The 24,065-nt window shown below is 41.0% G+C and overlaps 3 protein-coding genes across 6 annotated transcripts; 2 read left to right on the forward strand and 1 right to left on the reverse strand.

Annotated features, from left to right (window-relative positions):
• Positions 1 to 2,492: 2,492 nt before the first annotated feature.
• LOC120572330 (RNA-binding protein 4.1-like) lies at positions 2,493 to 10,003 on the forward strand. Of its 4 annotated transcripts, none has more exons than XR_005641421.1 (6): positions 2,493 to 2,595; positions 3,699 to 4,124; positions 4,251 to 4,895; positions 7,481 to 7,558; positions 9,540 to 9,713; positions 9,796 to 10,003. XR_005641421.1 is itself a non-coding variant. In XM_039821603.1 (4 exons), the coding sequence occupies exons 2-3, from the start codon at positions 3,716 to 3,718 to the stop codon at positions 4,871 to 4,873; spliced, it is 1,032 nt and encodes a 343-aa protein (XP_039677537.1). In that variant the 5' UTR covers positions 2,493 to 2,595; positions 3,699 to 3,715; the 3' UTR covers positions 4,874 to 4,895; positions 7,481 to 7,723. The 4 variants fall into 4 exon arrangements, 2 of the variants coding, with proteins under 2 accessions (XP_039677537.1, XP_039677536.1); XR_005641422.1 differs by having other exon boundaries at positions 9,609 to 9,713; positions 9,796 to 10,002; XM_039821603.1 differs by lacking the exons at positions 9,540 to 9,713; positions 9,796 to 10,003 and having other exon boundaries at positions 7,481 to 7,723.
• Positions 10,004 to 11,791: 1,788 nt separating this feature from the next.
• Positions 11,792 to 13,064, reverse strand: tifa (TRAF interacting protein with forkhead associated domain). Its single transcript, XM_039821604.1, has 2 exons — positions 12,861 to 13,064; positions 11,792 to 12,742 (listed from the first exon to the last, which is right to left on the reverse strand). Exon 2 carries the CDS (start codon positions 12,649 to 12,651, stop codon positions 12,052 to 12,054), a length of 600 nt encoding a protein of 199 aa, XP_039677538.1. The 5' UTR covers positions 12,652 to 12,742; positions 12,861 to 13,064; the 3' UTR covers positions 11,792 to 12,051.
• Positions 13,065 to 18,067: 5,003 nt separating this feature from the next.
• Positions 18,068 to 22,164, forward strand: LOC120573420 (RNA-binding protein 4.1-like). Its single transcript, XM_039823143.1, is given in 6 exon segments — positions 18,068 to 18,197; positions 18,935 to 19,353; positions 19,471 to 19,541; positions 19,544 to 19,565; positions 19,568 to 20,121; positions 20,515 to 22,164. Coding segments are annotated over 4 exon segments (1,035 nt in total). The 5' UTR covers positions 18,068 to 18,197; positions 18,935 to 18,944; the 3' UTR covers positions 20,101 to 20,121; positions 20,515 to 22,164.
• The last annotated feature ends 1,901 nt before the right edge of the window (positions 22,165 to 24,065 follow it).

Below are 24,065 nucleotides of genomic sequence, written 5' to 3' on the forward strand. Positions count from 1 at the left end.
CTCCCAAGCACGGGCCACATGCACAGCATCTGTCAGAAGTATTATGACAGGCATGAACAGAAAAAAACTTAAATACCAGAATAAAACATGCACTTTCCAATCAAAAAAAAACTAAAAAGGAACATTCTTAACACATCTGGGATGGGATCAGGAGTGTGAGCCTACAATACAAGAAGGGCAGTAGGGAGTCTTAACACTGTAGCTCCAGAGACGCTGAGACCCAGTGGACACATACACACACACACAGCAACAGTCCTATGGCAGCGTGGTAATCTATTTTCCACTGTTAAAAAAAAAAGAAAGGAAAAAGTCACAAAACATCTGGGGTGAGTTGGATGGCATTTGGGAGATTCTGAAGCGGGTTTTTTTTCTCAATGTTGTTCTTGGAATAATAAATACCTCAGTCTGTACAGAGTTGGGTTGGGGACCGGTGGGTCACTGGTTCGAGTCCCTGTCCGGACCAAAGAATGGTGGTGGTATTGGTTGGTGCAAATTCACTTCCAAGGTGCTCTTGAGCAAGGCACTGAACCCCCAACTGCTCAGGCCACACTCTGACATCTCAACATTAGTGAATGTATGTTTAACTCAGGCCTGTGTAACAACAGAGTGAAAACATAATTTCTCCTTGCGGGATTAATAACGTATTCATTATTATTATTATTACACTGTTCACCCTTACTATTTCCTGGAAAGTTACCTGCTGTCGTAGATGAACTTGTTTGCTTGGACTCACAGAGGGATGTAGCATCTTTCAGGTGTACATTATTTTAATTATGCTTCTGGGATTAATCAGAGAAGCGTCAGCAGGAGTGACAAATGCCGGAGGGCTTGTTCCTCCCGAAAGTCTCCAGACAGAAAACAGTGCTTGAAGACGATGCACGGATCAAATCAGTAGCATCAACTGAACTGTTTACACGTAAACAGGGGCGTCGGACTGGGGGGGGAAAGGGGACTGAGTACCAGGCAGAGGTGTATAGTCCAGTTGCCAGAAAGTAGAAATCCTGTCCAGCAGCTGTCCCAACCATCACTAAACCAGCTCCTCTACCAGGTAGATGAGCTCGTTAGTGAAACACCTGTTCTAGATGTAGAGGCAGATCCAAAAACATGGCAGGATTTTTACTTTCTGGCACCTGGACTATACACCTCTGGTACCAGGGCCCTCGTGAGGAGGGCCCAAAAAGATGCTAGAATGAATAGCTGTGGATGCGGGGGAGGGGCCCATAGAAAATGCTTTTCTACAGGACCCAGAATGTTGTGCTACGCCCCTGCACGTAACGTATGTCTATGTTGAGTCTGATTTGCTGAATTCTGTCTCATGTCCAAGCCAGAGAGGAATTCAGAAGACTACTCCACTGCACAAGCAGATATTGAGTTCAAGCATTTTTTTTTTTTACTCACTCTTAGAATATCATTAATCACATGTCATTTATTTTGACTGATAAAAGGACTTATTGTGTTTGTCGTTTCCCATTTCAATGAACTTTTCATATTCTCAGTGTCAGTTTACCATGTATATACAATACTGTATCATTTCTAGATTGTATATGATGTACAGCGGTTGACATCGTTGCTGTTTTCTCCCCAGGAGAGCTATTTCTTCACGTAATGGACCAAACAGGGACATTATAGAGATCTGTCTTGTTCTGTCCAGGTGAAATTCACACATGGAGCGTGGTGACTGGCACGAAATGGTTTCTCTCTCCGCAGGAAGTGATCCATGAAAATGCCAACAATGTTTTCGGTTTAATTTCAGTTTGAAAAGGATATGCATGGAGATATTTAAAAATAAAAGAAGAGTTTATTCTTTCTCTTGGGCTACATTATGTCACAGATTAAGCTACATATAAAAAGACCAAATCGAAAGTTCGTAGCTTGCAGTGGAGTTGCCCCTAAGTGACCATACAAACAAAAAAAACTGACAAAAAAAAAGATGAATGCAGCTTTACATTTTTTAATAAGGTTTTGTTCACTTTATTAAAAAGCACTAGCCTACATGTTGAGATGTTGAGACTTTAAAACTCACCTTCTGTTATTCATATCGCCTCAACCGAAAATCCACGCACTTAGTAGCCCTATATATTTAATTATTCTTACGTGGGGATTATAATTCACAGGACATCATTTAACACAATGCTTCATTATTCATTTCATCAACATTATTCATGTCCTTCAACCATGAACTTTTTTATTTATTATATAGCCTATGACAAAAGATAAAAAGGTCTATATATTAACATATATAATCAAATAAAAATGAATAACTGATGTGAGAGCAGAAAAAGGCATACAAAATAAAAAAAAGAATGAGAATAAATATATTTAACACAAACTTCGTTATTCAATTTTAAAGTTTGAAAAAGTTAAAAGCCAACTTTTTCATTAGAAAACAGACAGGCCATCTCATGAATGAAAAGCCTTTTCCGGGTAAAGCCTTTCTTCATACCTTTAACCAATCACAGTCCGTACGTTTTGAGAAACACAACTATCCACCAATCACTTTCATACTTGAGCGCTTTTATCCCCCCCACCAGACGGACGGTATCCATGAAACGTATCTGAGGAGTTTCGACTTCGTTGTGGCGCCGTTCGCAAGCTGTGAGTAATCTTTCGTTTTTATGCTACGTTTCTATCTGTTCGTTTCTGTTGCTTTTATATCACTTAGCTAAGTTTTACACGCGTATCAACGTACCTGCATACAATAATAATGGTTGAACTGAATTGTATTTGGTTTAGTCACACATGAGGCAACATGGCTAACGTGGGAGCTAACTATTAGTCTTAGCTCGCTCCATTCAAATGAAACGAGCCTGGCTCGGCCTTGCTAGCAGCACTCTGACCAGGAAGTGAAAACGCGGAAACTTATTTGACTTTTGTTTTGTTTTTAAAGTCCCTTGCATTTGAAGTCGTACAGCTTTTAGACTGATAACAAAGGTTAACGTAAAGGTTAATAAGGACTAAGATAAGCGTGCCACTTGTTGACAGCTGTGATAATTGTTAAGCTCTATCGGGTAGATGCTAGACTGTTGCTACCGAACGTAGTTGACGTAACGTTAGGTGTTGAAGTCTTTTCCCCAGACGAATAGTGTTTCCCTCGTGTTAAAATGATTGCGCGCGCTCCGTGGTTAAGGCCAGGGCCTATTTGGTTCAGGTTAAGGTAAGTTAGAGGAAACTCACCTCGACGGGGAAACGGTCTTCGACCCACCGCCGGTATAACGTTACTGCGCAAGCGTCAACACTTAGCTAAGCTAGCAGCTAGCTAATTATTAAGGGTAAACGTTGACTTAAAAGACCGTGTTAGGTTTACATCTAGTTACTTATAAGTTTAATCATCTCCGTGTACAATTAGTTCTAAAGTAGGTTATTGCTGAATTTGGCCTCATATTCACTACAACGCCGCATAGAAACTGATTATACTGTGTTCTTATTTCTGTTTATGCGTTCTAGTGTTTATGCTGTTTTAGCACTTTGAGTTTCTGTGTAATGAAATGTGCTAGCTATATAAATAAAAAAGCCATTAAAACAGGGTTCAAATAACAGCCTGTGTTGACTTTAACTACATTCTAGCATCTACCCTGCAGTCGTCTCGATTACAAGCTGTCTAATTCCTGATAATGACGTTATGGGTTCACCATTTGCTCTCTCACGGGTTACCTTCTGGTACTAAATGGTGTCTCGCCATGTCTCTACCACTTTTTTAGAATACACTGGAGCAACAATGGTCAAGATCTTCATTGGGAACCTGTCTCAGCACACTGAGAAGGAGGACATTGAAGCTCTGTTCACCCAATATGGCACAGTGACCGAATGTGCCAAGTACAAAAACTATGCTTTTGTCCATATGGAAGACCGCAAGTCCGCCACCAAGGCCATCCGTGAGCTCCATCTCCATAAGCTGAACGGCAGACCCATCAATGTGGAGCCCAGCAGAGGGAAAGACCAGTATCCTGTGAAGCTCCACATCGCCAACGTCGAAAAGGGCTTCGACGACGAGCTCCGTGCCCTGTTTGAGGAGTATGGCACAGTCCGAGAGTGCGCCATTGTCAAGAACTTCGCCTTTGTACACATGGACAGTTCTGATGAGGCCATGGATGCCATAAAGGGCCTGGATAACACAGAGTTTCAAGGTAAGTCAATTTGATATTCTACTACGAATTAAAAGGATTGGAAGTTTTTTTGGGGGCGGGGGGTGTCCATACTATTCGTATTCTGCCTTTTTTAGATTTGAGGGACAATAATTTTCTCTCTCTCAGGAAAGCGCATACACGTTCAGATATCAAAAAGCAGACCCAGAGGAGAGGAGGAGGAGTTCCCACATCCTCCGCCGGGCAGAGGAGGCTATTATCCTCCCCGCTTCCCAGGGGAGAGGCCCGAGCATCCCTACAGAGAGCGCATGCCCGCTTACGCTCCTCTGCCTCCACCGCCCCCTCCCCCGAGACGGGCATCGTATCCCGACCGTGGCTATGGCGAGCGCGACGCCTACGGGATGGTCGATTTCTATGAGAAATACAGAGCCCGTCCTTACAGCATGGCAGGCTACGACGGCAGGCGTTCCAGTGACCCCCCTCCTCCGCCTCCCCCCTCTGCACTGGTCAGAGAACGCCTCGGGATGGGTCCCCCTGACCCATACGACCGCCGTCCGCTCCCTCCCCCTCCTCCTCCGTCCTACATGGCCAGGGATCGAAGCCCCATCAGACGAGCCCCGCCGCCACCCGCTCCGTCGGCTGGTAACGGGTACTCCTACGAGCGGTCCCGGCTGTCCCCGCTGTCCAGGGCTCCCATGTACGCTCCTCCGATGTACGGGGCGCCTCGCCCCAGGGACTCCTTCTCAGAGAGAGGGCCGCCGCCGCCACCACCACGATACGCGGGCTACTAGGCACACAAGAGTGGGATTCAAGGTGAGCACAGAGAGTGGATGGCTCATGACATGTTAAGTCACATTGATAGGAAGTAGGCATGATTTGATAACTTCTTAAAATAACAATGTACGGAAATGAATTTGAGAGCTCATAAGTTGAGGTAGAATCACGTTTTTAAACCATCACCATCAGTCAGAGCTCTCAATACCTGCAGATCTAGTCCAGCCAAGAGATCACTATCTATAAACCACCTAGCAATGCTGATAGAATCCTAAAATATTGCTGCTTTAACATCAAAGATCAGTCTTGCGCGCGTCCTGAGTAAAACGCGCTCCTTGACATGTCGTGTGCTCTCTTTCCAGGTTTAGAATATGACAAGATCGTCGTCGTCTGCTGATGTACGTGGCGCTATACATCCCCCCCCCCCGCCCCCTTGTCTATGGTGGATTGCGTTGCGTTCGCCTGAGACTTACTGGAGCCCCGTACTTTAAAAAACAAATAACATGATTCCATGTCTACAGTTCACGTATTCTTCTGAGCTGTTTATGCCTTTTTCTGTTCCTCTGCTTGTGTTACTGTTCAAATCCTTCAAAAAATGTTTTGCAGAATAGGATGCTGGCTTAGATGCTATTTCAGTGTGACGCAGTACTGGTAATGGCCCAAATCTCCTGCTCTTCAATCTTTTCTAAATTGACAACGGCCTCTGGGAAACTGTGACATTTTTATAACAAGGGAAGTCGGTTAAATTAAACCATATGTAGTCTTTGTAAATGGCATTGTGCTCACACTAAGGTTGGTTGATCAAAATTAGTTGTAAAATCCATGGTGTGGCAGGTTGTCCCATTTGCGTAAACATGTTAGGCAAATCAAAAGTTCCAGTGTGGTTTTGTTCTTTTTACACTTTATCTTTTTCTTGCGGAAATAGAATCTATAGCATCATTATGTATGATTTTTATTTACTTTACAAGTTGCATTTCATTTAAAGGCTTTTTAATAAACAAATCAAACCAAAAACTCGCTTTTAACTGTCAAATTATTCCTCGTGGGGGGGTAAGCCTTTTTAACGACTCGGCAGGCTGCCACCATTCACCAGATGTAGTATTACTCAGGCGTTTAACTCTTAACACGCCATACTTCACACCCCTGAGAGTCATCTGCTTGACACATGGTAGGTGATGTTCTGTCAGCCCTGTTCAGTTCCTGTGGACAGTAGGCCCGTTCGAGATGAGCCAGGTCTGCACAGAATCGATCACCGGCGATCCCCGCCCAATGCGTGCCGGTTGGATTTGTGTCTGACTTGTTCCCAACTTGCTCTGACGTCATGCACACGTGGGCAACGGTAACCTTACGAGATCAAGGCGGCCGCAGCTCTGAGACGCAGGCAGCGCAGTTGCTTTTCGCCGACTGCAAGACCCAGGCGGACCCCGGCATGCTGGGGTAACGCCGGCCTCTCAGCCGATCTAACAGCTGATTGGGTCAGAATCGACTCAACATGACGTTTTATATAAACGTTTTTATTGATTTTGATTTGGAGGGATTTCAACTATTTGTCTGATTTTTAAATGCTTATTCTGTACAAACCACATGTGTGGCTGATAGTTATGTTTAGAGTCAGAGAGACTAAATCTGATCAGATTACAGTGTGTTAATTAAAATCAGCAACAGATCACATGTAGAACATTTTGAGAGCTACTGTCATAATAAAAACAACTGGAGACTGTGTACAAGCTGATATATGGGTCCGATAACCTTTTATTAAATCGGAATCTGACCAGTGTTTCTGACTTCCTGTTCAGCCTGAAGGCTGCTGGAATCAGCTGGAAACTGTCCGACTTGAGAGTGGATTTTTGTCACCGCCCCCAGCTGCTGCCGCCTGCTCTCGTCCACTTTCCAGGCGAGGTGCCGTTCATTTCCAACGAGCCTATTAGGTCATGGTTTGCGAAACGACACCACCCCAGTCTGCTTTCCATCAAACTTGGTTCAAGTGAGCAACCAAGCGTGCGATGCAAAGTGAGGAAATAATTGTAGAGCAGCTGTTCCCTGATGACAATGTTAAATTGACTACTACTTTCTTGAATTGTTGCCAGTGTTTCTTTATTTTTTTTATATATATATATATATATATATATATATATATATATATATATATATATATATATATATATATATATATATATATATATATATTTTTTTTTTTTATTATTAGTGCAAATTTCAAAGTAGATTGATTCTGACCCCACCCCCCTCCAAGTTAATTCAGCTAATGAAATCTGTAGCTGGCCACAAATCCAGGCCTGACACGCAATGTGTTTTTGATGTGTCTTATCTGCTGCAACGTTTTGACACACGCACGTTGTCCATTGCCTACCTTGTGTCGAGTCGATTAGTAGTGTTCCTAGAATTAGAACAATAATTAACTGAGCTTTCCAATGGCCCACGTTTCTGTCTTGCGACATTTGCTCTTAAGTCTCGATTTGCATTCTTCATTTCCCTGTCATCGAGTTCATACTACACATTAGTCAAAAGTTTCCATTATTGTCTTTTACTTTCAGCATTTTATGAATGTGTTAAGTACCACCAATTGCATGCAGTCTTGGTATTCTTAGTATGTGTGCTCTTTGTAGGTTGTTAGTGTCAGTGCTGGAGATGCCAGCTCATGGTAAGTTCTCCTCAGAAGATGTGCAGCGCCCTGTAGAAGAGAGGTAGGCATTGTTTAAACTTTTACTGCACAACACTTAACTCATGCAACTAATGGTCTCATGTCTCCCTCTTGTGGTAATTAATTCACACTGCAGTGTGCCCATACATTAGGGAGTCTTTAAAGGGGTGATAGAATAATTGATTGATTGATTATATAGGGTATTTCACACTGTTCCTTATGGTCTCCTAATGGGGTATGTAACATTGGTTGGGCTGAAAATGGCCTGGTTGATATTTTACTGGCCCTTATGCATCCCTGTGTTTTGGCCCTATTTGTAACAAGAGCTTTTCTTCCAAATATGGTATGGTTATGAATATTTAGATGAGCTGCGCGCAGATTGGTTGAGCGACTTGCCATACGCAGACATTAGAGACGCGAGCTGATTGGTTGAGCGAATCCCCAATACACATTAGAGAAGCGACAGAATCTCATATTCCAGACACTGCAATGTTTCATTACCAAATTCACTTCTGAGACTTTTTTAAGCGAGAAATCAACTATATAAATCTATAATATGGGCCATTTTACAAAAATTGATGGCTACTGCAAATTTGGTAAGACGTGTCGGACTTTAGGAGCTCCACACAGTCTGACGAGAAAGCGGCAGGCTGCTGGGCTCCATACCCAGCGCAAAGTCACCCTTTGTGGATACTGCATACGGGGCTCCGCGGCCGCCTGCTGGCATAACTATAATATATTTACGGTTTGAATTTCGTCACGCCACTTATATAACATCATTCCCCAATGTCTTTATAAAGCTAACCGTTGTGTCCGATTTGATTTTAAGGCATTTTTATGAACGCGGTGGCCTTTGTAGGACGAACAGCTGCTTGCTATATGTCCCATTCATTACAATGGGGAAATATTGCAGCTTGCTCACTTTCGCATAACTAAAGTATATTTACAGTTTGAATTTCGTCACGGCATGAATATTACAGGTTCCTCAAGGTCTTACAAAGCTTAGCTAACACTTGTCCGATTTCGGATTTCAATTGAATGTATTTTTGTGAATGTCAGAGTTAGGAGGAGGCTCGCTAGCTCTCATTGATGGACTCCATCTCACCACGGCTCTATCAATGAGACTTGCGGACAAGAGGCATTTATTTCCACGATTGTTTGTTTAAATAACACACATTATAATATTAACTGGAACCTGCAGGCTGCGGCAAGAGATTACGGGCGTAACAAGCTCGCTGACCGCACTCTCAGTCACTCATCGGTAGTAGGAAGAGGGGAGGGAGAACAGCGAGATGCAGGCCCTGGAGCTCTGTCAGGGCAGCGGTGTGTGGTAGCTCCAGTCACCCAGGAAAGGGTGGGTTTGCGTGGGTATTGAGCACCGGGCCGCCGGCCGAGCTCAATCCATCTCACAGCAGGCCGGGGTCTATGACGGAGGACAGGCAGGGCGGCGATGTAACAACCCAGGCAGCACCGGTGCTAAACTCCGACACACAGTCGGACAAAATTTGCAATTAGCCATCCATTTTCGTAAAACGGCCCATATTTGAGCTTTACATAGTTGATTTCTCGCATAAAAAAGTTTCAGAAGTGAATTTTGTAATGGAATAGCAGAGATCTGCGTGACCTAGATTCAGAAGACCACCTGATCTCAGGTCAGTTGTGTAGCCTATGTAAATGTTGGGGCGAGACCGTTCTCTTAATACACCCACGGCTGTGACAAAGGTTCTGGATTTTGAGATGCTTACGTAAGCAACCAGCTTTGTTGAGATTCGCCCGTTTTCAGCGGCAGTTTCAAAATAAGAGATTTTCATAGTAAAGGGGTGTCAGTGGGATTTTGAGCTTCTATGTATGTCCTATTTACCCAACGAACTGTCGTTATTCAACTATGACATGGTAAAATCGGTTTTGCATTCTATCACCCCTTTAAAGTTGTTGGAAGCCTTTACATTTTTATTTAATACACTCCAGTTGTGCATCTTGCCAAAATGTTAAAGTGAGCTCAAAGGAAAAATCCATTTTCCTAGATATGAGGTAATGAAGATATGATAGCGTTGTGATGAGTGGGATCGTTGACCCTGTCTCTTCGGCTCCAGGCGTGTCTCTGCTCTGCCAGCAGTAATGGGTCTTAAAATGAATTCAAAGGAGTTAGTGGTCTCTGAACAACACAAGCTGGGATCAGATGGCCCTGTAGTTAAAAGGTAAAGTATTGCGAGGTTCACTATGAAGTCCATAACAGACTATTTCTGTGAGCTTTGAGTCAAGTGTCTTCTGTTTCCACAGGAGGTGGATTGACTGGTGAGCTAGAGGGGACTGTCCAGTCCTCGGAACAACCTGCACTGTCGCGCACTCGATCCTTCTCAAGCAATGACAAAGCCCACCCACAGGGGTCCTCTAACCTACTGCTCCCCAACCTGGGGGGGAGGGGGGGGTCCCGGCTCGCTACAGCTTAACGGGCTCGTGAGGTCTTCTTGATTTTAAGGGATGTAAGACAGCCTTTTTATATATATATATATATATATATATATATATATATATATATATATATATATATATATATATATATATGAATAAATGAATGAATGAATGAATGAATGAATGAGGTGGCTTTTATCTCAGCATTTAATTAATTCCTGTAAAGAAAACTAAATTAAGTCGTGCATTAGAAAAGTACGCGGTTAAAACAATCAAAGAGCTAATAAAACCATGGCCAAGTGTCAGGGAGAAGAAAACGCAGAATTTGTCAAAAAAGAACCCGGTTAAGTTTATGATTGTTAAAACAAATGTACAGAATTGTATTGTAAATTCATTAAAATAACAGGAAAACTAATCTCTGATGCAATAGTCCCAAGAAATAATCTGCTCAAATTTCTTTAAAATGACTCGTTTTACACAAACATCCTGCAGTTATTGTGCTCGCTATTTGGGTTAATTCAACAGTTTTAGTTCAGTTCTGTGCTGTTATTGTTATGCATTGGATATAAATAGAAATATCCAAAAATGTGCCACTTAGTCAGGGGTTGTCGGTTTACTCAAAACTACTACTTTTTTTTGTTTTACCAATAATATACATGTCTGAACTATTTTCTGAACCTAAAACTCTTTTATACAATATAGCCTACTTGCATACAGATGTTTGTAGCCCTTTTTTATAAAAATGTATTTGTAATGAGTTTTATTTATTTATTTAGTCATTTGAGTTCAAACGGGGTTTTCCTTTAAGATCGCTCCCTTGTTGCTGCTGGGCTCGGCTTTAAGGAAATCATGACTGTTTATAGTGTCATCACCATCACAGTGTTGAATAATAACCGGGAGGTGGTTTTATAGACAAAGATCACGCTGTTGCAAACCTTTATGACTTTACTTGGCATTCCTGAAGCCTGCTGTCTGATGTTAACAACTCCAATAATGCCGCTCTTCTCCTAAAATGACTAGATCAAGATCTCACATTGCATTTCCTGCTTGTATATCCAATATGATAAGATTAGGATTGGCCAAACCGGCTGGACCTTGGTCCTAGATCTATTAAAAACCAGTTTCTTTGTACTAGTTTTTTCTTTATCTTTTTCAAACGCATGTTTTTTTGTCTGATCATGTCATGCTGAGTAGAAAATATGTTAAGCATGTCGCCACACCTGCTCTGAAATTACTGGTTTTCAGTAAAGAAGTACATATTTTTAAGTAGGAATGTTAGGCTACTTTTAGTGTTTCCATTTTATGTAACTTTATTCCATTACATTTCAGATTGAAACATTGCAAAATTTAATTTATTTTGGGGGGCGTTTTAGGCCTTTATTTATAGAGGACAGCTGAAGACATGACAGGGGAGAGGGAGGCGGAGTGACATGCAGCAAAGGCCCTTTTTTATTTTTTCATAATAATCCTACCATATATGTTCTACAATAATATAACAGGGCAAATGCATAAGAAATATTACAAAATTGAACTTAAATACTTAAGTTATTGTAGTGTAAGGCCTACTTTCTGTAAGTAGACTACTTAATACGTCTTCCACAACAGAGTGGAACAGAAAGTGCCCAACTTTCTGAGAATTTGATGCCAAGAGGCGTATACATTTTGCATTGTTTGGTTTTTTCTACCTCGGGTTATATCACGGTAAGCTGAGCACTGAAAAATGAAGCGACTTCATATCAAGCAAATCTGGACAAACCTGTTTCCTAAGATTAAGATCAGTGGTGTAGTCTAATGTATTGTAGTGGGTATACTGTACCCCACACACACATATGTATGGCTGACAAAACAGTATTTAACAACAGCATGTTTACAAAAAGAGACTTTAATGTGCTCAAGTTGAAATGTTGAAACAAATAGCTGTATTATACTTTAAAAGTAGCTGTTATTACAATATAGGATCACAGGTCTTTAACTTATACATGGAGTAATAGAGTAACAGGGTGCAAAATAATACCTAAATAAGAATACTATGATTTCACATTACAAGGAGAGATCCAGTCATAGCCTACACGTTGCCGTTTGTACTGAATCAAATGCAAGTCAATAACAAAGTTAAAAGTCACATCAGGAATTAAACATGAGAGTCTCATCGGTCTCAAGGGGGCCGAGGAGGCCTACTCTGAGTTCACCTGGAAGACCGTTAATCACACGTGAGCAGCCTGTTTCCATGACGGGGCTCATACTAGGCACGTACATGCATGTCTCTCTGGACGGAGGCACTGCCAGCACCTCAAACTCCACCTCGAAGCTGCCCTTGGCCTCGCCGGACTCACGGATGATCAGCATCTCATACTCTCCGAACCGGACCAGGGCCTTGTCCGGGAGATCCATCCTCTCCAGGAAGCCCAGCGCCGAGCTGTTCACCGACAGACGTCCCCTCTGGCTCAGGTTCTGGATGGCGAACAGCAAGTCTGGGCTCTCGGGGGTGCGGTAGGCGTGGAGGGCCAGCTGCTTGCGGGACACCCGGGCGTCGACCAGGGCGAAGGTGCAGCCCTGGGCGTCGCGTCCCAGCCGGAGAGGCTCGTCTGCCGAGTGCTTGCTCTTGTTCCCCAGAGGAAGCAGCTCGAAAAGGCCCTTACAACTCTGCTGAGGGTGGTACAGTTGGACGTGGAGACGGGTCAGGAGATCCTCCTCCGTCTCCATTGTCTGGGAGACATTCATCATGAGAGAAAAAAAAAAAAAATCAAAATAAAAGCTCCTGATGAAAATCAGTATCTAGAACTAGATCGATCTATTGACTTCCAGTGATGACAGTCTGTGGGGAAAGAAGACAAACAAACCAGTGAGGTCAGGTGGTTTACCAGCCAAGACAAAAGTAAAGTAATACATTCATTTGTGCTGTTGCTGTTAGATGTCTGTGCCTTTAACGTTACCCGAATGTTGAAGTTTTTTTCATTTGGCGAAGTAGATAGATACTCCGTCCACAGAAAAGCTAGATCAAATGTAGAGTACTCTAAGCAACAGCTGACTTATAAGTAACGGTGGTGCTGCTCCAAAAGAAAACAATACGCTCGACCGTTGTTTTCCTTCTACTCTCTGGAGTTTCGTCACTCCTCGAGGACCCAGTGCAATGCTGCTTTCAAGTACCAGTTCGAAAGAGAGAGAGAGAGAGAGAGAGAGAGAGAGAGAGAGAGAGAGAGAGAGAGAGAGAGAGAGAGAGAGAGAGAGGAGGGAGAGAGAGAGAGAGAGAGAGAGAGAGAGAGAGAGAGAGAGAGAGAGAGAGAGAGAGAGAGGGAGAGAGAGAGAGAGAGAGAGAGAGAGAGAGAGAGAGAGAGAGAGAGAGAGAGAGAGAGAGAGAGAGAGAGAGAGAGAGAGAGAGAGAGAGAGAGAGAGAGAGAGAGAGAGAGAGAGAGAGAGAGAGAGAGAGAGAGAGAGAGAGAGAGAGAGAGAGAGAGAGAGAGAGAGAGAGAGTAAAAAATGGAAATAAGAATGTTAGTAGCCAATTTGTCAGTCTAGCAACGGATAGTGCTACTAACACAATATATACAATAAGTTCAGTGGACCACAAGCTAAATTTAGCCTACACGTACTTTTGACGAAGAATAATTTCAAACAATGTAATGCCAAATGCCCAAACGCCATGTCATTGGCTCCACATTAGTGCTGACACTGGCTGGCTAGCTAACTAACAATTTTGCTTAAATGACTCGTCTTTTATCAAGCTAAATGGCAACATTCCGTTTCATGTTCCTAAAAATATGATTTTGGACTGATTTCTTTGTATCATTCTAAGCTGACTATATATTTGGGGTTCAGACTGCTTCTGGGAAAACTGTAATAGGCATATTTCATTTTCTTACGTTCTTGCAGCTACTTCTGTATTGTAGCCTACCTCTGTTTATTTTTAATTTTTTTAGTTCTCTAAGCAAATGGATTGCTGTTCTCTAACATACAATTTTAAAAACGAGCGCCTGAACGTAGCATCAGAGCACCAAAAGTCCCTTCTGATGCAACTTGAAACAGAAAGGAAGTCACTCCCTGCATGGTTTCACATTCCTGACCCAGAGCCTTTATGCCCAGACCCAGCAGCATATACCCACCATAACAAGACACAATCTAACTAGTAACTTTAGCTGTTAAATAAATGTAGTGGAGTAAAAAGTAGCCTACACTATTTCCCTCCGAAAGGTAGAGGAGTAGAAGTAGAAACTAGTGGCATAGGCTAATGGAAACACTGAAGATTGAACTTAAATACTAAGTTCTTGTAGTTTAAGGCCTACTTGCTGTAAGTAGACTACTTAATACGTCTTCCACCACATAGTGAAACAGAAAGTGCCCAACTTTCCGAGAATTTGATGCCAAGAGAGGCGTGGGGATATTGCATTGTTGTTGTTGTTGTTGTATTTTTTCTACCTCGGGGGTTATCACGGTAAACTGAGCTTGTGCACTGAAAAATGAAGCGACTTTTATCTCAAGCAAATCTGGACACACCTGTTTCCTAAGATTAATCTGAGAATAGATGATTGCCATTAACTAGAGTTCCCCTGAAATAGCTGTCAAAATGTACGGCCGATAAAACACTATTTAACAACAGCATGCTTATGTATGTAGAAACAAATAGCTGTATTATACTTTAAACTAAGCCCTGCTATAAATGTAAGTGTTACACATTAACCCAGGACGGTGGGTTACAAGAAGTATAGTTACTAACTTGCATCGCTTGCATTCCTTTAGTGGCAGACTGTAACTAGCCTACATGGGTTATAGTGAAAAGTGACCATAGGCTACTGGTTAATAAATACGAGACATGCTTATTAACAGACTTGAATGTAATGGTAGGGGATTTCTTTTTTTTTCTTCTTTTTATAACTTTATTTCAAAAGACAATTAACAGAAATTCAATCATCGCAGTACATAAACAAATAGGATACAAAAATATATATAAATAATATATGAGAGTAAAAAAGAAAGTAATAGTCTAAACAGAGGAAAATAAAGGAAACAAAAAGGGACAGACTTTCAAGAATGTTAAAATTAAAGACATCAGGAGCACTTAAACATAGAGATTTGAGTAGATATCAGATATTAATTTAGCTTTCTTATTGGATACCAACTTAAGAGACTCAAAGTACATGTCAAATTCAACTTGGAATAGTTTGAAGCACGGTGTTGAACTGGAAAATGTTGCCTTGTGGGTATGGAACTTACCTAATAAAATAAAGAGATTTACAATATTACACAACTTTCTATCTTTAAATTCAAAATAGGTAAAAATATGTTTCCCTTCAAGTGTGATTGTATGTTTTGTTTTAGATACCATATAATCTTCATAGCTTTTCCAGAATGAACAGCCATAAAAAAGATGGGTTAACAACTCTTGTTCTTTTTTTTTACAAACATGGAAGGGGATTTCTGGCAAGCCAGGTCAAAACATTGACGTAACGGCTCCCACTGGTTCTCAAACTGTGGTACAAGTACCACTGGTGGTCCGCGTTCTCCCTCTAGTGGTACGCGGATAGTATCTCTGATATGTTTAAAAAAAATACAGTATACCCACTGCAATACATTAGACTACACCACTGATCTTAATCTTAGGAAACAGGTTTGTCCAGATTTGCTTGATGTAAAGTCGCCACTAGTTTCTACTTCTACTCCACTACCTTTCGGAGGGAAGTATTGTACTTTTTACTCCAATGCATTTATTTAACAGCTAAAGTTACTAGTTACTTTGCAGATTTAGATCAATAATACAAAAATATGAATCTTAAGTATAAAATATAAATATAAACTAATCAATTATTCTAATTGTTTAATGCATTACGCTATACAAAGTAATTAAAAGAAAGCTAATCAGATAAAGACCTGAATAAAGATTCTGAGACTGGGCCATTCTGCATAAGGAGTTCATTTTTGTAAGTATATTTTGATGCTAGTACTTTTGTACTTCAGAGTTTGAATGCAGGACTTTTACTTAAGTATGTATACACTGTAGTATTGCTACTTTTACTTAAGTGAAAGATGTGAATACTTCTTCCACCAATGACTAGCCTACGAGTTAAAGTTCTACATCCAAAACGTCACTTACGAACAGTGTAATCACAAGGATCAAAATATTTTCTAATGCATTTGCCCTGTTATATATTGTAGAATATATAAGGTAGGATTATTATGGAAAAAATTAAATTAGGGCGCCTGGGTAACTCACCTGGTAGAGGGCGCGCCCATATATAGAGGTTTGATCCTCGACGCAGCAGCTGCAGGTTCGACTCCGCCCTGCGGCCCTTTGCTGCATGTCATTCCCCCCTCTCTCTCCCCTTTCATATCTTCATATATTGTTTCGATATCAGCCTCCTACCTCCTTACGTTCATGCATAAATCCATGATTATTATTTTTTTTTGTGACAAAAAACCCATACAAAACTGTTGTAGGGGAAAGAGAATATACATGTGTGGATACAATACAAATGTTGTTAATGAACAAGAAAGAATTACCTAAGCAAAAAAAAAAATACACAAGTCAAAAGCAAAAAGGCTAGAGAAAATAAAATGAACATTTAGAGCATGGCACACAATGGGAGATTAATCAAAACAGAGATATGTCACTATACACCTTTTTCTTGCAATTTGACTCGATTGGATCTTTTTCAGTCAGGGGAAAAAAAACAAGTTACAATCATTTATAATCCAAACAAAGGAAGGCTTAGAACATCTCCACTTACTGCAATGAATATGATATTTATATAAGGAGAACATCCATGACTAGTTACAGAGCTGTGATGGCGAGACAGTCAGAAGAGGTAATAATACATGTATCCTTCAAATTTTGCAAAGTAAAAACAAAATGATTCCAAAAGGGAACGTCTTATTGGAATTCACATTTGGAAAATATCAAATGGAAATAAACATGGCTTTTTTTTACCTCACACATTTTGTATTTCTAACAAAGTAAAAGAAATTAATTTCAAAATTGTACACAAAATCTATCCAGTAAATTCTGTATTATATCTCAATATATAGATGTTGATAGCTCCTGTTCTTTTTGTGGATTCACTGATGACACTTTTATCCATCTTTTCTTTCAATGTGGAGCTACTTTTCTATATATTTTTTCTGCCCATTTCTTTCTGAAATTTTCTTTTTCAGTTTACTGTTTTTTTTGTGAGCATATTTTTGTTCAGCCCAATGTAAATATATCTGCTGTGCAAATGTTGCACGGACTTGTTTGGTGAAAAATAAATGAGTGTGTGTGTGTGTGTGTGTGTGTGTGTGTGTGTGTGTGTGTGTGTGTGTGTGTGTGTGTGTGTGTGTGTGTGTGTGTGTGTGTGTGTGTATCTGCAAATATTTCTGTGCATCTGAAGAATTTTCTACAATTTGAACTATTTTAGTATTATGGTAAAAGCATACTAAAGATGAGAATGCTTCTCATTATGCCCAACAGTTGGTTAGACAACTAGTTGGTAATATGAATGAAGTGTGTGCCATATGGTGCAAAAGTTAGATTTTTGATAATGCTATATGTAGTTTTGGTTGCAGTGCTTCATTTTGCAGGATATATGAGGTATTTTACAGTTTGGGTTTGTGGTTTTGTGAATTTTGGAATTGTGAAACGTATTTTGATAAAACCAGCCTAGTTTGCAAAATTGCGTTTTAGCAATTGGAAGAAAGAACTGTAGCCTAATGTGACTCGCCTAATTTGGATTCAGTTGGAGCGGGACGGAGGAAGTAGCGTGCCTGTGGCTGACAACAATACATAGCCTAATGTCTGTAGGAAGAAACCTGCTTAGTGCATGAGCTGTAGGCCTATAACTTGTAAATAAAAACGTTTATAACGTAGAAAACAAAATGAAAAAGCGGATACGGTAAACGTTTAACCCTTGTGTTGTCTTCCCGTTTTCTGGGTCAAAATTGAAAATTAAAACGTTTATTTTTCTGTCGCTTTTTTTTCCAAGTCTTTTGTCACTTATTCTGACGTTTGTTGTTTTTTTTAAGCGCTTGTCTTTTTAACATTTTGTTCTATTTTATTTGGAAATGGTGTAAAAACCAGTACATATATTATTATCAATTATCAGGTGGGTGGCGTTTTTTTTTTTTTTGTTTGTGGGTGGGGTGGTGGCTGTGATCCGGGGGGAAAAAAAACATAGACGCAACAGACAGAAGAAGAAAAGGCAGGCAAAAAGCAAACGGAAGTCGGCATCCGCCATTCGGCTAAAGAACAGCTCTCGAGAAGGATTTGAATTCTTTGTAGGGGCCGCACGGTAAAACCAAAAAAGGTAACCAAAATGTGCACGCTCGTGTCTTGATATTTACAATTAATCAGCTTATAATACTCATGATATATTTACTAACTTTTGAATATTTGTTAGCCAGCTCGCCGCTTTACGTTTTTAGTAATATGGACAGCGGTGCTTTGTGTAATGGCGTGGCCGAAGCTAACAGCTAGCTAGCACTAGCAAAAAATGGCAAAACCAAGACCAGGAATTCTTTAAAATTAGGTAATACTCCGCAGCGCGTTATAGCAGCAAATACATTAATAGAAACGTTTTAATATTGAAATAAGTAACATAAAGTTAACTGGTGTCAAAAAAAGTCAATTGAGGCTAGCTAGCTAGCTAGCTAGTCGACTGCTGCGTTCTTTAAACTGACGTCAGCCATTTTGCAATGCACGGGCCCATTTAATTCACAACTGAGAACAGATGGTACCATAGAAAATGATTTAGGCATAGTTATTTTTTATAGTACAACACCAAATGATTAAGAATGAGCAATGTTGGGCGCCCAGATAGATAAGTTGGTAGAGCGGGCGCCCATATATAGAGGTTTACTCATCGACGCATTGGCCCGGGTTCGACTCAGACCTGCGGCCCTTTGCTGCAGGTCACCCCCTTCATATCTTCAGCTGTTCTGTCGAATAAAGACTTAAAATTGTCAAAAAAAAAGTTCATTTTAATTAGTTTTTGTCTCCTTTATGTCATTCTCATTCCCTTTTCTCTGGTTTGCTCTGAAACAGATCTTTAACAATGGTGAAGATTTTTGTGGGAAATCTGCCCCGAGAAGCAGACCAGGAGGAAATCAAGGCACTCTTCACGGAGTACGGCACTGTCACAGAATGTGCCATCATCAAGAACTACGCCTTTGTCCACATGGATGACCGCAAGGACGCCACCAAAGCCATTAAGAACCTGCACCTCTACAAGCTTCACGGCACACCGATCAACGTGGAGGCCAGCCACGGGAAGAACCAGGGCGCAGTCAAACTGCATGTAGCTAATGTAGAAAAGGGAGCTGATGACGAGCTCCGTGCTCTTTTTGAAGAGTACGGCTCAGTCACAGAGTGTGCGGTTGTCAAGAATTTTGCTTTTGTACACATGTCTAACTCTGAAGAGGCCATGGATGCCATCAAGGGACTGGACAATTCTGAATTTCAAGGTATGTAAGGGCTATTATGTAAAACAAGTAAAGATGTAGTTGTGACACATTTTAGTTGCACCAAATTATTTAATTTGTTTTTTTTCCTCCCCCTTTTGTGTTTTTGTTTGTATTTAGGCAAACGCATCCATGTTCAGATTTCTAAGAGCCGTCCCAGACATGACGAACGGGATGACTACCCCCCTCCTCCCCAGACAGGGGTGGCTATTGGCCCCTCGTTACCCGGGAGAGAGGCACGACCTTCCCCCCCCACCCAGCTACATGAGAGGCCGCCTCGGCCATTTACCCCCAGGTTACCCTGCTCCTCCGCTGCCACCCCCTCCCCCCAGACGATCCGTTTATCCTGAACGACCCTATGAGGGTGAAAGGGAGAGATACGGCGTGGTAGATTACTATGAGAAGTACAGAGCCCGTCCGTATGGCATGGCCTATGAGGACCAACGTGCTGGCGCCCCTCCTCCTCCCCCTCCCCCCTCAGCCGTCGTCCGAGACCGCCTTATGACCTCGTCGCTTGACCCCTATGAGCGTCGTCCCCTCCCACCTCCTCCGTCCTCGTACTATGCCCGAGATCGCAGTCCCCTCCGGAGAGCGCCTAGCGCGCCTATGCCCCCTGCCAGTAATGGCTACTCCTACGAGCGCTCTCGACTCTCCCCGGTTTCCCGGGTCCCGGCATACGGAGTTCCACGCGCCAGGGACCCCTACGCAGAACGGCTGCCTCCGCCACCGCCTGCACGCTACGCTTATTAAGCAAGGCCCTGGCATGTGAAGGTGAGAATAGGTCTGACGTAGACTGGTGTTCATATCTTTATCTGAAATTCGTCCCTTATTTTTTTTTTTTAAAGGCAGAGGCAGCTTGTGACTCATCCTGTACGCCACACATCTTGTGGGGTAAAAACAAGGTTTGCGTGCGTACAAAGTGCCATTCAACAAGTTGTAAATTTGTTGGTAATGTACGCCTTTTGCACAAACTTGGATTTCAGCTAAAATTAGTTTTCAGTGTGTGTGGAGTAATGCGACAAACGACTGTTCGGTCTGGGATCTCTGTTACTGAAGAACCACTCGAGATGCAGAACTCCACATGTGCACAATTTAAGATGGAACAACGTGCTTTGTGTCAGCAGTTGCAGACAGTTCATTTTGTGTCATTTGCTCTTTTTTCAGGATCGTCGTCCGACTGCGTCGCCGCTCGCCGCCTCCTGATGCACGTGACACTATCCTCTTCCTGTCTGTGGCTGAGCGCGTTACGTTCACCTGCGACGCTCACAGGAGGAACTGAATTGCCGACGTCCTCGTCTGTTTTTGTTTTTATTTTGGGAAAGCTTTTACTCGTTTTTTTTCCCCCCCTGATTGTTTTAGTTTGTCATTGTGCTGTAGTGTATATATACTTTTTTTTTTTTTTTATGGTGGACGTCTGAATTAGGCGTTTTTCTTTTTTATTTGTACTTTTACGTTGAACAAAATTAGTATTCTGATGTTGTGTGTGACCTTAGAAAGCTGAATAATTTCAGTAGTCTCTAGGCGATACTTGTGACTGTAGATTTAACTGAACTGAATCATGTTTAGTATTAAATCTAATCTGCACGTTGGTTCCATCATGTTACGCATTCCCGTCGCAAACCAAACCTCAATGTGGCGGTGCTGTGAAAAGTTAAACTGCTAAGACGTAAGGGTTTAACAAATGTAGAAAGTAACTGTTAATGGGACAGTCACTGCAAAGCGTTCACATGTACCTGTCCATTGTCGAACTTGTTTTTAATAAACGGATTTGTGCAGTAATGTTGTTCCCATGTGCCCAAAGTCATGCTCCGCGCTAAAACACCATCTGTGTCACCACTTAGTTATTCGAAAACTCTGCTTAAATCTTCGGAAAAAAATAAGCATGTGCCATACTTAATGATTATCCGTTTTATTAATGATGAACTCACGTGTAACAAACTAGTTCAGATCGTCACGCTGATTTAAATATCTCTGGTCTCAATTCATTAGCGTACCTTTTTTAGCTTGTCCCCTTCAGTGCCAAAATTGGGAACATGTTCACATTTGAGCACAAGTGAAGAAGGGTGTAACACACTCCAGCCATACTCCCACCAGCTGAGCTCATAGGTGAGACTAGTTTACCTTGAATCTGGGGGGAGATGACATCAAAGGCTGCTGGAGACCTTCAGAGTCAACAGGTAAGTCAAGGGCTTTAAGGACTACTGAAGTAGAAAGTACTGCAGACGTTGTCGCACATGCTCACATTGAACTTCTCTAGGTAAATGTTGCTAGTTTACGATTAACTACAGAGGTTTGTAGTAGCTCTGGAGTGTTAGCTAGCTAACTGTATCACTGTATGTATCATAACTAATATCAATCATTGTACACAGAGCTATCCATTCAGCTGTAAATCTGCTCTTTGAATCGGTAAGTTTGCTGTGAAATAAGCAATGTATATAGTTGACAGGTTAGGCAATGCCAGCGACTTGAATTTGGACTAGGGTTATCCAGCAGGGTTTGATGACCGTAGTTGTCATCTGGGAAAGATGTTTGTTCTTTTTTGTAATTGGAAATTAAGAGAAGCTTCCAGGATACCTCTTTGTTCAAACTGAAAGAGTTAAGAATTTGACTGAATGGACTAGTAAAATCTACACTAGGTCTTGTAGACATACCTTTTTTAGAACTCATATAACACATGAAGTCAATTAACCATACAATGAAATTAAAACCAACTTATTTTACACAATTTTGATGGACCTGAGACATTTACAGTACTTTGCATTGTATTGCTGTTTTGAAAGCTGACCTGCATGAATAAAATATTTCCAACTGTAACATGGAGTCCCTGTTCACTTATTAAGTGTGTAGATGTAAAAGTCAACACAGTGTAGTGTTGCAATATTTTTCATGGCAATACTGTATTGTAATACAGACTGGAGGGATCAATCTAGAAGTGTGTTGGTCAGTTTGCTTGACAATCCCATTTTGCAGCAAAAATCGCAGTATTGTATCGTGGGACCTCTGGTGATAACCACCCCTAACAATTTCTTTTTAATGCATTGTGTTATGTATGGCTTCGGTTACTCACTCTGAAACTTTATAAAAAATTAAAAATGTATAAGATGTCACTGAACTATCAATATTAGTACAGTTGTATTGGAGTTTCAGTGTCCAAACCAGAACAAAACTTTCTGACACCTTGTTTTCTGCGAAACATTTTTTCATGTCTGAAGGCAAGCTTCTCATAGAAAATCTATACTTGTTATGTAAGCACATTCACATCCTAAAATATTACATATTGAGCCCTTCAGATTTTAGTTACCTGTTTATTCTCCATTTGTATGATTTAAGTTTCATTCGTCTTAATCTACAGCTACTGTAGATGTGATCACAACAAACTTGCTTTTTTTTTTTAACCGTACCATCTAAGACTCCACAAGCTGAATTACATGAAGTTTATAAAGTGCAGATGTGAAGTTGTACAATATGTGCGGTCCAGGTCAATTGATTATTGAAGTATAGTAAAAGGAGCTGTACTTGACATTCAAAACATTAATGTAGCCGCAAACAAATATTTGCTATGTAAATATATAGTGAAGAAATTGTCGTGAGCAGAGAACAAAGCCTCATAAATATATATATATATATACACACACAATATTATATACTTGATAAAGAATTTAATCAACATTGGTACATAGGATTTAAAGATATTCCGTAATATTTCCGCATTAAAATACAACTATGCTAATGTTTGTTGAGCTGTGTTATCACCGTCACCCATATGTTTCCAACAATGTTCAAACCCAGAATTTAAAAAATTTGAATCAAGGACAACGGCATGGACTATGTCGTTTTGAACAGAGTTATACTCCGTAACATTAACAGCATTTTTTTCTGCCCTAGCATGATTTTTTCCTATATATCAATAATCTACTGTAGCCCATTACTGTTCCAAAATGGGCTACAGTAGATTATTGATATATTTCAGTATTGATGCAGCTTATTACAATATGCTATGCTGTATAGACCTTTTTCACAGCAGACATGTTGACATGTCATAGTAGGAAAAGGACAGGTGTATTCCAAACCATTACTGATGGCTGTTTCCACTTAGGAGAGGCCCTGGTATTGGGCATGCTGACTCACTGGAATAGCTTACTGGGACACTTGATGGAACTGAGCCATCGTTACGGTTATCAATTTCAGTACTGTGACAAGTCAAAATGTCTGCTGTGAAAAAGGTCCATTGCTGTGATAATGCTTGATGGCTAATGTGTACTGTAACATTATATAATGTTAAGCAACATTTAACATGCTCAGTTATTTTGAGCATGACTGTTTTGACCACAGTCAACTTAAGCTCCATGGTTTCTACTGGGATTCAATTACTTTGAGGACATTATTGCGTTTTACACTGTAATATACAACAGTAAATATTTGTAAGATTGTTATGGTGAAATGACATTGCGCATGCCTTTGCAATTAGTGCCTGGAAGTAACTTTTCAACTAATGTTAGTACTAGTGCGCTAACGGTTTCTTTAGTAACTCCTTGATCATAACAAATTGGACTCGCTGGGAGTATACGGTGGGAGTGAGAATGTGTTGTTTGAGAACCAGGGATCTAAGGAATCCGGAAAAAAACGCTCCAAAGTTAGGCTAGATTTGGGGCGAGGGAAAAACCTGCATGGCCATTTTCAAAGGGATCCCTCCTTAACCTGTCACCTTAACATAC

The sequence above is a fragment of the Perca fluviatilis genome, chromosome 14, assembly GCF_010015445.1.
Source record: "Perca fluviatilis chromosome 14, GENO_Pfluv_1.0, whole genome shotgun sequence".
Lineage (NCBI taxonomy): Eukaryota > Metazoa > Chordata > Actinopteri > Perciformes > Percidae > Perca > Perca fluviatilis.

Bases quoted from the DNA above. Each gene is read 5' to 3' on its own strand.
- LOC120572330 (XM_039821603.1), top strand. From the start codon at position 3,716: ATGGTCAAGATCTTCATTGGGAACCTGTCTCAGCACACTGAGAAGGAG. The intron at 4,125-4,250 runs GTAAGTCAATTT...TCTCTCTCTCAG, and splicing joins GGATAACACAGAGTTTCAAG to GAAAGCGCATACACGTTCAG.
- tifa (XM_039821604.1), bottom strand. From the start codon at position 12,651: ATGATGAATGTCTCCCAGACAATGGAGACGGAGGAGGATCTCCTGACC.